This window comes from Brachyistius frenatus, unplaced genomic scaffold (assembly GCF_029030835.1).
Source record: "Brachyistius frenatus isolate BFR_SWC_R1_liver_20210118 unplaced genomic scaffold, ASM2903083v1 Contig_21, whole genome shotgun sequence".
NCBI lineage: Eukaryota > Metazoa > Chordata > Actinopteri > Embiotocidae > Brachyistius > Brachyistius frenatus.
The window spans coordinates 4,280,179-4,296,340 of NW_027210620.1; the positions used below are offsets into that span (position 1 = coordinate 4,280,179).

The following is a 16,162-nucleotide window of genomic DNA, read 5'->3' on the forward strand; positions in this document are numbered from 1 at the left end:
TCATTTCTAGAAAGAAAAGAGCAAAATCCAAATATTTTTTTCGAATGACTTGCCTTCTGCGATTATTTTGCTCTGTGTGAGTGTTTCAGGTTGAGCCCATCCCTTCTACTGCACTACCTTTCACGCAGACAAAAAAAAAAGTTCTCAGACCCCCAGCTGGCAGTCACAGCATAGATTCACCCACTTGTGCTCACACTGAGAAATAACTGTGATTAAATTATTAATTGCATGAACATTTCTCTGCATTTTTGTGAAACATGATAAAAAAAAAACAATTAAAAAAAAAACAAGTGGTGCTTGTAAGTCAAAGCCCTCCTGTGGATGTTGGCAGAGCGTGGTACAGTCTACATGTATGTATTTGAGTTGTTACAAGGTTCCACTGCGCATAATGTAGGCCATGACTATTTAAAGCAGGAGTAACATGTACATACTGTAAAGCAACACATAGCAGAAGCCACTTATCTACCATAAATGAACGTTACTGGCATTTACCAAATGGGTGTTAAATATATATATTTAAAAATGAAATATATTTAAATAAATTATGAGATTGGTACAAATACGAGTTGACTTTGTTGTCTTGTGCAGTGTTTCCCTTTGCATTCCCATCTTGAAATGAGGAATGCTCCCCCGAATGACCACATGACTGCACTGAGTCCTGGGACTACAGATCTGTTGAACTTCCCACTGCTGTTTTAGACAGGCTGTTAAAAAAAGGTCAACCTAGAGGGAGTCTAGTGTTTTTTGTTCGATATGGTTGTTATTGCAAAATCATTTTTATGTGATCATTCTCCAGACTGAGTCAGCATATTTCAGCCCTTTTTTTTTTTGGATGACACACGCAAATAAAGTTCTTTCTACAGGCCCGAGTGCCTCAGTTTACAAAACAACATTTAGCTGTACTGGTGTCTATCCGTGCAGATGTTTTTTGTTGTATTGGGCAACTAAAATTCAACCTATCTGCACACCTACATATCACAAAGTATTTATTGGGGGGTTAACTGACCCTTTAAATTAGTAAATCAGATAAATCACTCAGACGTCGTGTACGAAACCCGAGCCCTAAATACATGCAGCTGCTATGGCATCAATATTTCTGGAAGAAACTATTTGTTTGAAAATGAATTTATTTGGGTTAATTCCCAGGCCTCACAGGAAAACACTTATACTATTTGGAGGACTGAACTTCTTTGCGATGTTACAATTGTGCTGTCCTGTTCAAGTGTCAAAGGAGACATAAGTAACAGTACGCAAGATACCAGAAATAATAATTTAATAATAACTTTGATGGAGTATGAATAAGTGGGAGTAACTCATTTACTCTGTATGGTTTGCTGCAACAAATTGGACCACAACATGTCCAAATGACAAAAAAGTATTTCCCAAGAAAAAAAGTCGATCAAAACATCCCAACTACAAACAAGGACAAACTATATTTCTCCATTTGGGTGTTAATATACTTACTTTTAACCACATGTTTGTTTGGCTGTGTCATGGACGTAATTGTTCACATAATTGTACTACGCCCGTTACTGGAGGACTCCACCAGAGTGCACAACATAAGGATGTGATTAGAACTTCTGGATTTGCCATTATCACTATCCCCTCTTAAACTTGTTTCCATACATTTTTGCGGGATTCAAAATGGTACCAATCTCACGGTAGCTATTTTGACTGGCATATTTTTAACCGTAAAGTTGCAATGACACGTTGTACAGATGCGGGTAATTGCGGACCAGGTCTTATTCATTTGTCTTCAAAACTCTTCGCCATCACCGTCGCTGCTTTTGTAGCTCACGTCCTCACACTGTGCCTATGGTTCATGTGACGCATCTTTTGGAGTTCGTTTCTGAGGACGCGCACAACCAAGAATCCAAACGGACGCAAAGATACACAAGGCAACCGTCATGCCCATGCAAAACGCACAGTTAAAAGCAAGTATAGCTGTGGACCTAACCCTAAATAAATCTAAACACGTAGGTAAAGTAAGTTTTAATTAAATTAAACCCAAATTTTGAGATACCTATCTCATGATTTCTTCTGTAGATGGAATATAGATGCAAAGCTTTTGGTGCGCAACAGTTCCTTCTTACAGAAACTGTAAACATAACATGCTGTCAACACTTTCAGTGGAAAACATTTAAAGAAAATAAACACTTCTTGTGAAACCCAGTGAAAACATTAAGCAGTAAACAGAGAATGATGGCGACACTAGGGCCGAGTTAGAAAATGTGTTTTGTAATCGGACTCTTTACAGCGCTGTGCTTTTCTTTCCTTTTTTTTTTTTTTTTTTTTTGGCCTTTTTGTGATAGTAAAGGCAGACATAACGCAATAAGGAGAAACAAAAAGGGATGACATGCAATAAAAGTCCCTGAGCTGGATCTGAACCGCGAATGGACTGACCACATGGTCGGCATCCCAAACCAACCAGGATGCCGTAATTGCCCCCTTTTTGTCTTTTAAGAGATGATTGCTGTTGAATGTATTATGCCATTGTTGAAGCTGCAAGTGCCACAAATTAAATTCTATTCATCGTTGTTGTATTGAAGGGGTCAGAAATCTCTCCAAATGAATAGTCAGAGAGGTGGTTACTTCCTCAAAAACAACATTTTTCTAGGTTAAGTAACTGCACTGCCCGGAGAACTTTAAAGCAACAGTTTGACATTTTGAGTAGGTTCATGAAAAGATTGATACCAGTGTTTTTTGTATGATAAAAAAAAAGAAGCTGGCGGTAGTGAGCATAGCATAGAACAAATAACCACTTGTAAACAGGGAAAAGGTAGCATGGCTCTGTCCAGAAATAACAAGACCTTTCTACAATTACCGATTTAAAATGTCTGTTTTGTTAAATTGCATAAAAATATGATATGGATTACAAAACCCATACAAATTATTTAGCTTTAAAAGGTGCTTCTAGGCAACTTTGGTCAACTTCAGACAGAAGCAGGCCTGCTGCTTGCCCTGAGTTTTCAGTTGTTAAACTAAGCCAGCTGACCAGCTTGTGAGTGTAGATTTGTTTTTACATACAGATATCACAGTGGTGTAAATATTCTCATTTACATCCAAGATAGTTACTTTCTTGCCGCCATTTGTTTATGTTCGAGTGGATGACTACAAGTTGTTTGGCTTGAAAACGAATACCTGGCAGTGCTTCTGTTACATTAAAAGACAGATGAGGCCACACTGTCTACAAAGGACTAAAAATAATTTTCTAACTTATTAAGTCATGAAATAGATATATCCCTCTTTTTTTTTTTTTTTTTTTTTTTTTTAACTTAACCCAAAGGCTCTCACGCCTTCACAAATACAGAAACAACTGCAACCTGCCTAAAAAGAAATTCAACAACTGGAAACTTCCCATTTGCCATTTGGTACGTCCTTTGCTGGGCTCCACCCTCGTTTAATGGTTTACAGACGTTTTTCCAACTCGTATCTCCTACTGTGGTGATATCACAACTCGACCATGTGAAGTTGGACTGAACTGAGTGGTCATTTGTATCAGTGGTTAAGAGACCAGTCATATGGGAGTAGCAAGAGTTAAACGGTGTTTGGCAGAGCAGAATAACCTTTGTCTGTAAAACGGTGAGAAATAAGTGAGAACAGATTTCATCTTATTTCCATCTTTCAAAAATATCTGATATACTTAATACAAAATATTTGTAGGAATATATTTGTGACTAGGTCAGATATAAGTGTAAAAATCCAAAAACAGTGACTAGCATTAACTTTGACCCTGAGGTCAGACTTTGACCTTATGCGATCATTCATATCAATACTCAAGCATAATCCCAAAGGCAAATAGGAATGAATTGTGTCACAAAATAAATCTCAAACAGCCATACTCACTTTATATATTTTTAATAATCACCTGAATCTTACAGTCTACAAACTTGCCCACGCAACAATGTCCTAAATGTACAATGTGCGGTTTGTATAACATTTAAAATATGGAAAGTGAAGTATTATGGTGGTCTTTCAGTGACATTAACAAGAGAGTTATACTGATAAGTACTTGTGTGACACAGCCAAAACGTGTTTGGTTGATAATTCCCGTTCAACCATCAGAGGAAAGGTGTTTTAAGGCTGGCTGTTGTTAGGAGTTCATCTCCAGAAAAGCTTTGCAGCATCGTAGACACTGTTCATAAACCTTTTCAAAGTCTTCATCGCTTCCCTAAGAGACAAAACGTTGGAAAAAGACACATTTAAGCCAAGCATTTATATAGCTAAATCATAGCTTACATTTGTGGTTGATGGTAAAGGAAGGTATTAAACAGTTGTATGAATGTCATAAAAGTACAGCCTGATGTGTTTCTTACTCCTTCTCATTCAGAATACCAAATTCTGTCGTCAGATGCCAAATGACTTATTGAGTGCTAAATTCCACACCTTAAATTTGCGTGTTTTTTTTTTGTACGGGGGTAAAAAGAACAAAGTGTACTTTTGGCCGTGACTTTGTTAGATTTTTATTGAAAAACATTTTGAAACATTGAAAACCATTATATTAAATTAAATTAAATGGTTCAATGAATAAACACCTGTAGTTATACGCATCTCAATAAACTGTTTTACAAGTGGTGAGGTCTTTAAGAGACTTATTGAAAGAAATGTTTCCAAGACTTTAATCCCAGTCACTTAAAAGCACCACAACTATAGCTGCAGGCAGTGATTATTTCCATTTTCCATGAATCTCAATTATTTCTTTCAATGGATCCATAAATGTTAAGCCTATAAAATGTTGGAAAACCTGAAAATTGCCTGTAACAGTGAGACAAACAGATGGAGCACGTCATCACATTAGAGCGCTGGGTGCTGGAGATATTGTGGGATTATTGCTTTAAAAAAAGTGATTATTGGAAAAGTTGCCAAATAATCTGTTGATCGACTACAAGTTAGCAACAACAATGCGAACATGCTGATGTTTTGTGTTTACGGTGATGTTTACCTTGTTCACCATCTTTAGCATGTCAGCATGCTAACACAAACTGCCTCTGAGGTTGATGGCAATAAGATGTTTTTTTAGTACTTGGACATAAAGCAAGGGATTGGTCAGTGACATTTGAAGAAAGGTCAGGTCACGTTGACAGAAATGTCATCCTCAAGGGTGCTATGAATGTTTGTACACAATTTCACTGTAATTCACTGCAGTTTTTCGGATGAATCAATGACAACCAAAAGTGTCAACTTCATGGCGGTCACCAGGATCATTAGAATACAATGGATGGGAATCGTGAATGTAAAATCCAAATTTAGTGCCAATCTATCAGGTAAATCTACAAACTTTATTACTAAATAAACAACGATTTTGAACCCCTAAGACATTGAAATTCATCCACTGGGAATTTTTAATATATGCAGTAAATGATAAGACAATCCATCCAAGAGTTGGACCAAGGTGGCAAGGATGACAACACACCTGATGGTGATATCGATTCAGAGAAAACAGTCGGCACAATCAGAAAGTACATAGTTCATTTAACTAACATCCATAATATGTGATCTTATTGCGAAATTAGTTTTTCTGTTTTATGGGTAATATAAAATTGGTAATCAGTCTGTCAGTTTTGATAATAAAGAAAAATCCCAAGGATAGAAAAAGTGCTTCAAATAGGCCTCATTATTATATCCACGCTAAACAGATAAGACACTTATGTCTCCATTTATCCTGACACACTGACAGTGATTGTCTGGCTGCTCAGTTTCCCGTTATGCCATGTGGTTGCTGGCGAGGGACCACAATCTGTCCATAATGCTTACAAGACTCCAAAAGCACACCGACAGACACTTTCATGCTGATTGCCACACAAAGAAACATTTTGTCCAAAGCCTAGATCTGAGAACCTAATACAAGTGACTGAAGTCACGTCATCTCGAATCATTTTTACCTGTGTGTTTTATTCGAGATCCAAGTTCCAAGATGCATAGCACAGCAAGTCAGAATGATTTGTCCAACAGCACTCTAGCTGCACATGAAAATGATTCCTTTTTATGAGAAGCTTTACTGTTTATTCAAATCAAATATAAAAAAATATATATATAAAAAGTTCAAGCTGCCCCAGGATACAATTTCTAAAATGTATATTGACAAGTTATCATCACTACTCCCAACTTTCCCTCAATTTTTCTCCCTACACTTTTCCAACTTTTTTTTCAAGCATAACCCTCAAGATAAAAGCAGCCAAGAAATCCTATCCAGATCATCTGGCAGGCCTTTCAACAGCAGAGAGAGCATGTAAAGAACTAAATGAGTGAGTGAGCCATGGAGCATGAAAATCCCAAACAATCTGAAACCAGAAAATATTTCTTAATATCATGTCCAAGTCATTAAATAACAGCTGTTATTCAGACTGTCAAGCTATTTATTGTGGTGTGTGGTGGTCAGGAAAGGGGGGTTCAACCTACAGTGCGTTTTGTTTTGTCGCTGTTTATTGCCCGAAACGTGTCTCGAAATGATCTCAATTCTGGACTGCATTCTCTCGAGAACTACCACATGTACCTCAAGATTGACGTAGTCTATTTAAAACCATAAATACACTTGGGAATGACTGCACTGTGGAACTTGTTTTGATCTGTGTCTTGTCAATAAAACTCTTCTCATGATACGTCGTATTTTGAAAGAGGAGAACAGCCATTAAATGAGGTGTTGGGAAAAGTATTTTGATGTTGTTATATTCATATTTCACAATTAAACAGTTTTCAGATTAGCCTTAAAAAGACCCTGAAAACCATTTTCCTGAGTTTCTTACTAGGAGTAATGGGAGTGAGCATGAACACACACTTTTCTGCCTACTTTCCTGTGTAATACTTTGGTTGACTTAGATAAGAGATTTTCTGCATTTTCTTGTATTGTCTGTGCCCTTCTTACTGGTCTGTAAAGAGCAGAACGCACTGAAAACAAGACAAGCTCAAAACCTGGTGGATGGCAGGGCCGTGTGTGAAATGCCAGAGGGCTTTTAATTTGAAACGAGGGCTTTAAATTTGAGAAGCATACAGGAACTTGCGGCATTCGGCCAACTGATTTGATTTAGGAAAACAATTAACAGACAGGTGTGGCAGTGACTGTAATAAAAACTATGGTAACTGACATAAACTGTGGACACAGCGCTGCGCTGAGAGGTTTTAGGGCTTTTAACACATTCTCTGTAACCCTGTAATAATATATTAGGCATCCAAGCCAAAGTAAAAATAATGCAATGAAAATCATAGTAATTATACTTTATCATTTATATAAATTGATTATGTTTTGCATTCATGATGCATTTAATGTTACACAGAGGTGAAATTGTTGTTTCTGCTATAGTTCGGATAATCTGACGGGCACCAGAATAACAGTTTTACACCTGCAGGCTGAGCACTCATCCTCTTCAAAAGAATACCACTAGGTAATGATATAACACGCTGACTGCTCAATATCTACGCAAAGGACTTGTCTTTTCGCCTTCTATCGTGAGTACACATCCTCAAATATTGAATGTTGTAGTTGTTTCATTGACTTCGGAGTGATTGTAGTGATTATAGGGAATGCCTTCAGATAGGTTTGTTTACTCTCATTTTGGCCTGTCATGCTGCCACAACAACATTAAATATATCTTCTCAACACGTGGATTATCACGATCAAACAGAAGGAATTATCTTTATTATGCTGGGAAATAGTGAACATAAGAATTGTCCTGAATACTTACATAATACGGGTCTTTGATGATGAGCTGCTTCTGCGGGTCATATGAACCCAGAAGCTCAATCTTTGCTTGGGAGGTTTTCGCCAACTTTGCCCTTCTATTCAACTCACTGTGAAGACAAGAGAAAACAAGTAACTCCAGAAGAACTGGGCAGGAAACAAGGAGAGCACTTCAGGCCTTTTTCATGTGACTTCTGGATCACAATAAAAACCCTTCTAGACTGAATATAGGTAGTGTTATGGTGTTTTTGTCTGGTATTTAGGTAAAAGATGGGATATCTATCTTGTCTTATATGCAGAACTGTCATCCCCATATTAATTATATCCATGGAATTAATTTAGTCTCAAATCACAAACAAACTATTCTAGAAAATATATTCGGGCAACATTTTAAAACTTTTAAGAAAATGAAAAATATCCCCTGAACCTGTTTACATCCATCTAATTAAGTCCATTTAATTAATAAACTCTTTCAGTCTGGTCAGCTTAACATTTGTAGAGGGGAACAAAATATGTAGGAGAGAAAGGGGGGGGGGGGGAACGGCCTAAAGAGCAAAGACTAGGCATCCAAAGAACTCAGTAAGCAGCTTACAGATCAGATCTGCCATAGGCATGTGATCTCAAAATGATCCCTAAACGTTCAAAGTAGCAAAAAATATCCCTCCCCCTGACCTTTGGAAAGAGCTTAAGAAAGGATATTGCTCATTAAAGGGAGGCATTCACCGACAAGGTAGTTATAGCTCAATGTTACCACCGTTTTTACGTCTATGTGAAGGAATAGCGCAGATCGCTGTAAACATAGTTCGCCAGATAACCCAATTTGACACCTTTGGGAGGTAAATCTTTTTGGGACGCTTAACACGTGACACCGGTGTTTTCAGTATCAGTGAGATCCACATACAGAAAAAATAAACACTGCTGCTGTGGGCTGAAATAACTGTACCTCAGATTGCTCTCATCCATGCAAAGAATGTATTCAAAGCTCATGAAGTCTTCCTTGGTCACCTGGAAGTGGGATAGAAACGCAGAACAGAAACAAATATTACTTTTGGCTCTGTGTGGACACACTATACGGCCAGCAGAGCCTCCCTCTGGTCCGTCACAGAGGGTTGAATCTTATGATGTAAAAATCAGTCATTACTTAACGAAGAGTGTCGTTTCACTGAAATACACATATTAAATTCAAATTTTAAAGACAGGAAAAATGAGAAAAAAGGGAGTCCATTAAATTATGCATTTATGGTCAGCATTTTCAGCAACAGCCCCTTAATGTATTTATATTTTCTCTGCACAGAAGTTTCATTGTTAACGTTTCTGTGCTGTTCTCCAAACACCTTCACATTCATAAGGGATTAACAGAAAATGATGTATGCATGTAATCCAGTGTTACAGCATTTAATTGTATTTCACTGACTCCAGCCCTAAACTGGTATTATACTTTACAGGTCTGAAAGTAAGCACGGCTTAGTGTGGCGTAAAGTTTGTCATCAAAGGGTGTACATGTAGCTTCTGTGCGGACATCTATGTACCTTCAATGTGCAGTGAGTTTTTTTTTTTCCCATCCTTCTTCCTTTCCTAAAACTACTTTGCCTCTGATTGGCTCTAACCCTCATATTCTTACCCCAACTTCTCACCCCCCAGCCTAAATCAAAAAACCTATTTCCTAAAGCAAGCAACTACCAGCCAATCAGAGGCAAAGTAGGGTGGGTCTTAAAGGAATATAAGTGGAGAAGAAAATAATGCAGCGTGTACTGCATAATCGCTGCGTATCAGAGCGGTATAAACACGCTCCAAATGCAAAACAGATATTTCCCACTGCTGAGCAGTTAATTGCTTTTAATGTGAAGCAAGCAACAAGCAAACAACAAGGCTGTTTTTATGATGAAGTCATCACAGGAAGCTCTCTGTATTTCTCACTAAAATGACATCAACAAAACAAAGTAAGGAGTCATTTTTCAAATTTTTCCTATTAGCATGTGAATTTAAATTTAAAAAAAGAAGCAGCACTTGTTACATTACAGATTTACAGGCAACAGGCTGTACACCTCCAACTCCTGTTGTGTTGAAAACTATTTGTGTTGCATGGTGTATGAAATTAATTTGCATTTACAACTTATTGGCTGAAGTATAACAATTTGAATGACTCTTGTCATACACAAAAACCGAGTTATGAAAGGGGTCTATGCTGCACATCTGTAAGCATGTGGAGGAGTGAGCAGAGTGCAGTGTGGTCCCTGATTTACTGGAACAAGCAGTAATAAAAACCCAAATAAAAAAAAATAAAATCAGGCAGCACCCCAAATAGTTTTGAAGTGTTTTGAGAGACAATTTATAGGACTGCCAAGGAGAAGCGGGGGCAGCGAGAAACAAATGAAGGAACAGCACAGCAAATGAAATGCATTAAACTCCTGCATTCCTCCAGATGTTGCCACATGAACACATTCAATCACAGAGACAGCTACAGTCATTCGCATAACAGCAGAGGAGTAAACATATGTTTGGTATCACTGTTTTTGTTTATATTCCCAGTTACAGGTTGTAGCCACTAAAGTCTGAACACAGTATTTTCCATTTCTCACACCCTCAGGTCCGTTCTCTCGTAATAATCTGCAATGATTTTAATCACAGTGGCTGTTGATCTCTCTGCTCCTGCCAACCTGTTGCTCTCACAGTCTTTATGAGCGGTAATCCTCGATAAAAAAAAAAGAAGCTTTGTGCCAGTCCTCCTCACAAGGCAGACAGAGACCTTGGTGGGGAGAGGTTATTCTTTGTTGTTTTTGTTTTAAATTGCAATTGAGGAATGAGCAGGGAGATACACATAGCAAAGTTCAGATAAAACCCAGGAAGATAAAACCCTAAGGAAGCCATAAAGGGATGATACTGTAAGAATGTAAAAATGAAGCAATGGTCCTTTTTACAAGTTTAAATAAAATGTTGCCGTTTCAGTATCAGTCCTGGTTTCGTGCATGCTGGTTTACCGTCACCGTCACACTTGACCAGAAAAAAGCCAAATTGATGTTATAAATAATACCTGTGATTTTCCTACAACGACAATTAAAAATGTCTGCAGTGAAAAAGTCCAATAAGTAAAACAATTTAAAACCTATTGGTCATATAAATATTTGATAACACTATATTTAGCACTTATAAACAGTATATACAAATCTAAAAATATTTAAAATACACTGTAATGTAGCTGTAAAGGGATCTGTGTTCACCAAAGCATTTGTGAACTGTAACTATTTTTGTGGGCACCAATAAGTGGAGGCTTCTGTATAAACATAATGGACGGCAGTGTATATCGTATATGACACATTGATAGAGGGCTGGCAGGGTACACCCCCGCCACATCCTCAGAGAGGCAAAGAATAAGTTGTTATAATACTCGAACGCTTCTTTCCCTTGTAGTCATGCTGTCATTTGAGGGGAGGAGCTCAGCGATCGAGTTGCCTGATTCCTGTCTGGTTCAAAATTGCCCAATGAAATATAGCAGACAAGCAAAGGGGGGGGGCGATATTTGAGCGAAAGAGGAAGAAACAAACGACAAATTATGAAATTTAAAAAAAAAAGGCGAATAACTCTGTAAAATGGGAAAGACAAACCATAACACAAAGGAAACTGAAAAAGAAACAAACCACACAGGCAAAAAAAAAAGAAGAAAGAATTTGTCTATGTCAATATGATCTGTGTTAAGTCAAAACAATGAAACTGACACTTGCAGCAGTTCAGTGGAAACAGATGATGATAAATGCTCGTGTGTTGAACCGAGCGAGAAAGGAAGAAAGAAAAACAAACAAATGAAAGATTTGTTGCATAATTTCAAAATATGAATTATAAATACATTTTCTGACTTCTATATAGATATACTAACATCCTCCATAAGCATTTTACAGCACCTTTTTTTTTTTTTAACCTATTATTATACTACAACTACAACATATACATTTGTCTTCTGTTTATACACCAGCTTCCACTTGTGGGTGCTGGGAGAAGTTATAATTGTTAACGAATTTGTTCATAAATGCTCATACCAAGTGTATGAATAAGGCATGTTTACAGATAATTTACTAAGCAAGAGTAACATGTAACTGATATCTTTATGTGTTGCATTGGTACATCTTTTAATAATGGTGGTTGTGGGAAAGAACAAAAACTCTGATTGAAAAAGTGATGTGCTCAGCATCATAACTGCAATGATGACAGGTGAAATGAATGTGGTTACAGCAGGATGATGGTATTTTGGCCAAAAGTGATGTTTATCTCTTAAATGTTGATCAGCGATAACATATAGTGTTTTAAATCAAACTTTTGGCTTTCCTAAATCAAATCCAGTTGGCCATGTTTTTAAAAGACACCAACTCTACGTTAATTGTTATGGATTGCTTTGGAGCGTGTTGTTTTACTACACAAACACGGTTGTTTGTTTGGAGATACAGAGGTTACCAAATGATGTCCCTCTTAGCCAGTCTACTTGGATCCCCGCCACTCCAGAAGTTGACCAAAGTGGGAGGGTGGGAGCAAAAGCCAGTGACAGAAATGAGAAAGGTGATAAAGAAAAAGAGGAAAAAGTAAAAGCTTGTCAAAGCTCATTGTGTGGATTTGGCTGGGTTTAAGCCAAGGGTTGAGCCTCCCCATCCCGTCTTTGAGAAGATTAGATGAGGGTCTGGCGGAACGGGTTTGCAGTGAGACAAACCAAGGAGACGGCAGATCTCAAGCACGGGGTGAAACCCCAGGCCTTTCTCAAGAGTGTTTTAAGAGCACTGGGGAGTAGGAGGTTCTCTGAGGATAAGCCAGCAAAACATAAGAGCTGAAGGCCATACATGGACAAACATATTGGCGTAATTTCAGGCTTGTTTCAGGATTTGAAACATGTGTGATTTGATGATTTCTGCACTGCCTTCATCAATATTTCATCTGCACTGCCAAGGTACTGTCATTTTGCAGAGCAGTGTAGACACAGGCCTCAACAGCAGGCTATTTATCACTTCCACAGACAATCAAACACAACTACATATTTATTTTAAGAGAATAAGTTCAGAAAACCTGGTTAAAACCTTATTTCAACTAAAGAATGTTCACAACATGATGAATCACCATGTGGTACACATTTAGAAAAAGGCTCTTACAATGGTTAAATATATTTAAAACATAAAAATAGAGGTATAAAAGCATGTTCCAGCAGCTTAGGTAACACAACATAAATTAACATATGATTGCACAGACGGAAACAAAACACAAACAAATAACATGTGAATGTATTGATAGACCAAGGCTCATCAATTTGAGTGATTATTGATGTTGTACATTAATTTCTGTTATATGTATAATCTGATGCCAGGGGCAACTTGTTCTACAAATACATTTATTTTAAAGTGAAATTAATTCATTGATATCATTTTAACATGAAAGTGACTGGGCAGCATCACTCTTTACACACACATTAGTGAGGCGAGAGGAGCCACGGGACGTCTGATTGTACCTGTCGGGCCCTGTGGCTCGTCTCAATGCCATGATTCCTGAGGCAGGCCAGACCGCGGGCGTCCGGTGAGCTGCCTATATTCCAGTCGGATGTGGCGCCACTGTCTATGACCCACTGCAACAACAGAGAACAAAAAGGCGGGTGCTAGCCACTGCTACGAGAGGTGTGGAGGTGGGTGGTCGTACCTGTCTGGCCACATGCCTCATGGGCACGTCATGCTTCTTCATGCAGGCTTGACCGCGGTGGTCTGGAGGGTTGCCTATCTCATAGGTGGAGGTGGCAGCACTGTCTATCCTCCACTAGGCAGAGTGGAGCACGGGGGAACAACGACACAGCACAAATGGTTCATATTCTCACACGTAAGGAGACTCTAAAGGTGGTTCGGCATTTGCTGCACAATAGTGGACTCTTGAGGTCGGAATTATAGGAGTTAGTCAACAGGTCACATTAAGGGCAAATGTTTAAAAATATATAATCTTGAAAAATAAAATGAAGGTGATTATTGTATATTTCTAGGCCCTTTTTACAATGAACTGTTTCAATCTAGTTATTTTACTCCGGGTCAAGCATCTTTTAATCAATATATTGTTTTGACATTTACCAAGTATAGTGGCATTTAAAATTTCTTTCAAAGGATCATATCACCTCCTGGACGTCCTGCATGAAAGCCAAGTAAATATTATCAATAACCAGGTGTTGAAACAAAATACTGTATGAACACGATTTCTTTGCTCTACCACCAAAAACTGTAATTATAATAAGTGGAAGAATTTTTTTTCAAATGAAATGAAGCATTACTTACTTAATTACAGGCATTTGTAAAACATGTAAATGTGGTTGCGACATCGAGGTGTTTCCATGTGCTCGATACCGTTTCAGCTGCTACTTTAACAGTTCTACCAAATCCCGCAGTTAAAACTGAATAAAAAACACGGTGTGTAAATGACCTGTATTATATGACGCAATAATTAAGTAACATAACGATTTTACCTTGTCAACAACGACAGCATCTGTTGCCATCTTCCTGAAGACCGCTTCAGCGATGGGTGATCTGCAAATGTTCCCTGTTTAAAACACCAAAACAAACATTAATGTGACGTTTCAAAACACACCGCAACCTGTAACACTTCACCCTTTTAGTAAAAGTCATATAACATGGCTTTTTTTTTTTTTTTTCATTTTCAGTAGTTATAAATACAATGCAAAGACAAACTATGACAACAACATAGCAGGAAAAGATTATCAAAGCAGAAAAGAAAGAAGTTTCACTTTACTTGTGAATGTCCACTGACACCATAATAACGTATTAAAAATGTACTGACTTCGTATTTCCCGAGAGATGTTGAAGCTTTTTAATTTTACCCTTAGTTAAGTGTTGACTGTGTATGTTTTACTGTGCGATATTATCTCATTCACAGCTGGTATTGTTAAGCTATTTTTTTTTAATTTTATATTATATTTTCTAAATTGTGATCACTAATATAAAATGTGCTGTGTCACCGAGCACACCGACATTGTGGGAAGAGGATGTGTATTTTTTTTGCAAACCTGCTGCAATAAAGTTGAAAAGGATAAAAAAAAGATTTGGAGATAAATAAAAAAAATTAAAAAATTTAGGGATCCAACTCAAACCCTGTCACGTGGGAAATGCTTTTCATTACCTGCGTTAACGACGTCATTTCCGGTTAAAAAAAAAAAAAACTCCCGTCTGGAACCACCCAATAAAACATGATTAATTTATGTTTTTCGTCCAAACCGGCTGGAGCAATAAGTGGGCGATAGCGGCACATTAAAAAAGAAAAAGAAAAAAGGGGGCTTAAATAAAAAGTTTGCGTGATAATTCATCGCCGCGTTCATTGAGCTCGCTGTTAACGAGCTCTGACGTCACCCCAACAGCGCCTATAACGATGTGCTCACGTACGCACCGTAGTAAAAATGATGTCTGTTTTAAACTCCATGTCTGCGGACGAGGCTGATAGCGGGTTGAAGAAAAAAAACAACAACAACAACAACAACAAAAAACGCATCTTACCCAAACAGACGAACAAAACCGACTTTGGACCAGCAGCCGCCATGATGTTCTGAGAAGGGTCCTGTGTGACGTGATGAAGGGCGGCCAACTAGTGCCTGAACAAAACTCAATCCTAGACAGATGTTATGGTGAAAACATTGCTGGTATGATAATCGTAGTGCAATTTTTTTTTTTTTTCAGTTCGTAAAAAAGAATGTTGTACGGTTTGAAGGTACTTAACCTATTTTATGCTTTTGCTAAACTTATCTCACAGGTATGGTGAGTAATTGCCTTGTAGCCTAAATGGTAAAAAAAAAATATATAAAACCAATGGTAATTTTTTATTGTTTATAAAATTAGATCGGTTGATCCAATAAAAAAAATTACCATTGGTAATTGGTAAATAAATAATACATGAATGTATAGCCAGAAAGTAAAAAATGATGACAAGCAGGAGCATTCACAAATCTGTCACAATAGCCTTTAACACTCACTGTCAGTTTATTGGTAGGTTGATAGGTTTTAAACTCCTGCTTTAAAGCATTGGTACCAAATGAAGTGAGAAAACTAATCCTCTATCACCTTATAAAATAAGTTCTCATACTACTCCTCATAACCTGGCTTGTTGAGTCAATGAGTCTTGAATCCACTGCCTTGCTTAATGAAATCCACACTTTTTATGATGAAATAGTACAAAACTGGGGTCACAACACATAAGAACACCATTGACTTACAAAAGCAAACCGTATCCTTGATTCCAGATGTATTCCCAAAGGCTATTCTGAGTAATACTTTACTGAATCATGGTGTGAGGTTCTAGTCAAGAGAAAGTCCAGACCAAAACAGCAATAGACATTTCTAATGGTTGCTGTGCAACATTCTTCACATAATATGACTTGAGCTTTTTTTTTTCTGAAGAGGCTCAGTGATTCTTGTCATGCTTAAGTTTAATGTGCCTACAAAGTCAGGTGTGTCAGTGGATGGGCATGGGGTGGCT

General features: G+C 37.7%; 1 protein-coding gene across 3 annotated transcripts; it reads right to left on the bottom strand.

Moving 5' to 3' along the window:
- Window positions 1-3,842: 3,842 nt before the first annotated feature.
- acp1 (acid phosphatase 1) lies at window positions 3,843-15,246 on the bottom strand. Of its 3 annotated transcripts, XM_069696576.1 has the most exons (7): window positions 15,187-15,246; window positions 14,145-14,218; window positions 13,340-13,453; window positions 13,155-13,268; window positions 8,619-8,680; window positions 7,680-7,785; window positions 3,843-4,171 (listed from the first exon to the last, which is right to left on the bottom strand). In XM_069696576.1, exons 1-7 carry the CDS (start codon window positions 15,227-15,229, stop codon window positions 4,094-4,096), a joined length of 591 nt encoding a protein of 196 aa, XP_069552677.1. In that variant the 5' UTR covers window positions 15,230-15,246; the 3' UTR covers window positions 3,843-4,093. The 3 variants fall into 3 exon arrangements, with proteins under 3 accessions (XP_069552677.1, XP_069552679.1, XP_069552678.1); XM_069696578.1 differs by lacking the exon at window positions 13,340-13,453; XM_069696577.1 differs by lacking the exon at window positions 13,155-13,268.
- Window positions 15,247-16,162: the final 916 nt, after the last annotated feature.

Bases quoted from the DNA above. Each gene is read 5' to 3' on its own strand.
- acp1 (XM_069696576.1), bottom strand. From the start codon at position 15,229: ATGGCGGCTGCTGGTCCAAAGTCGGTTTTGTTCGTCTGTTTGG. The intron at 14,219-15,186 runs GTAAGATGCGTT...TGTTTTAAACAG, and splicing joins GGTTTTGTTCGTCTGTTTGG to GGAACATTTGCAGATCACCC. The intron at 13,269-13,339 runs GTACGACCACCC...CTGTTGTTGCAG, and splicing joins TGAGGCATGTGGCCAGACAG to TGGGTCATAGACAGTGGCGC.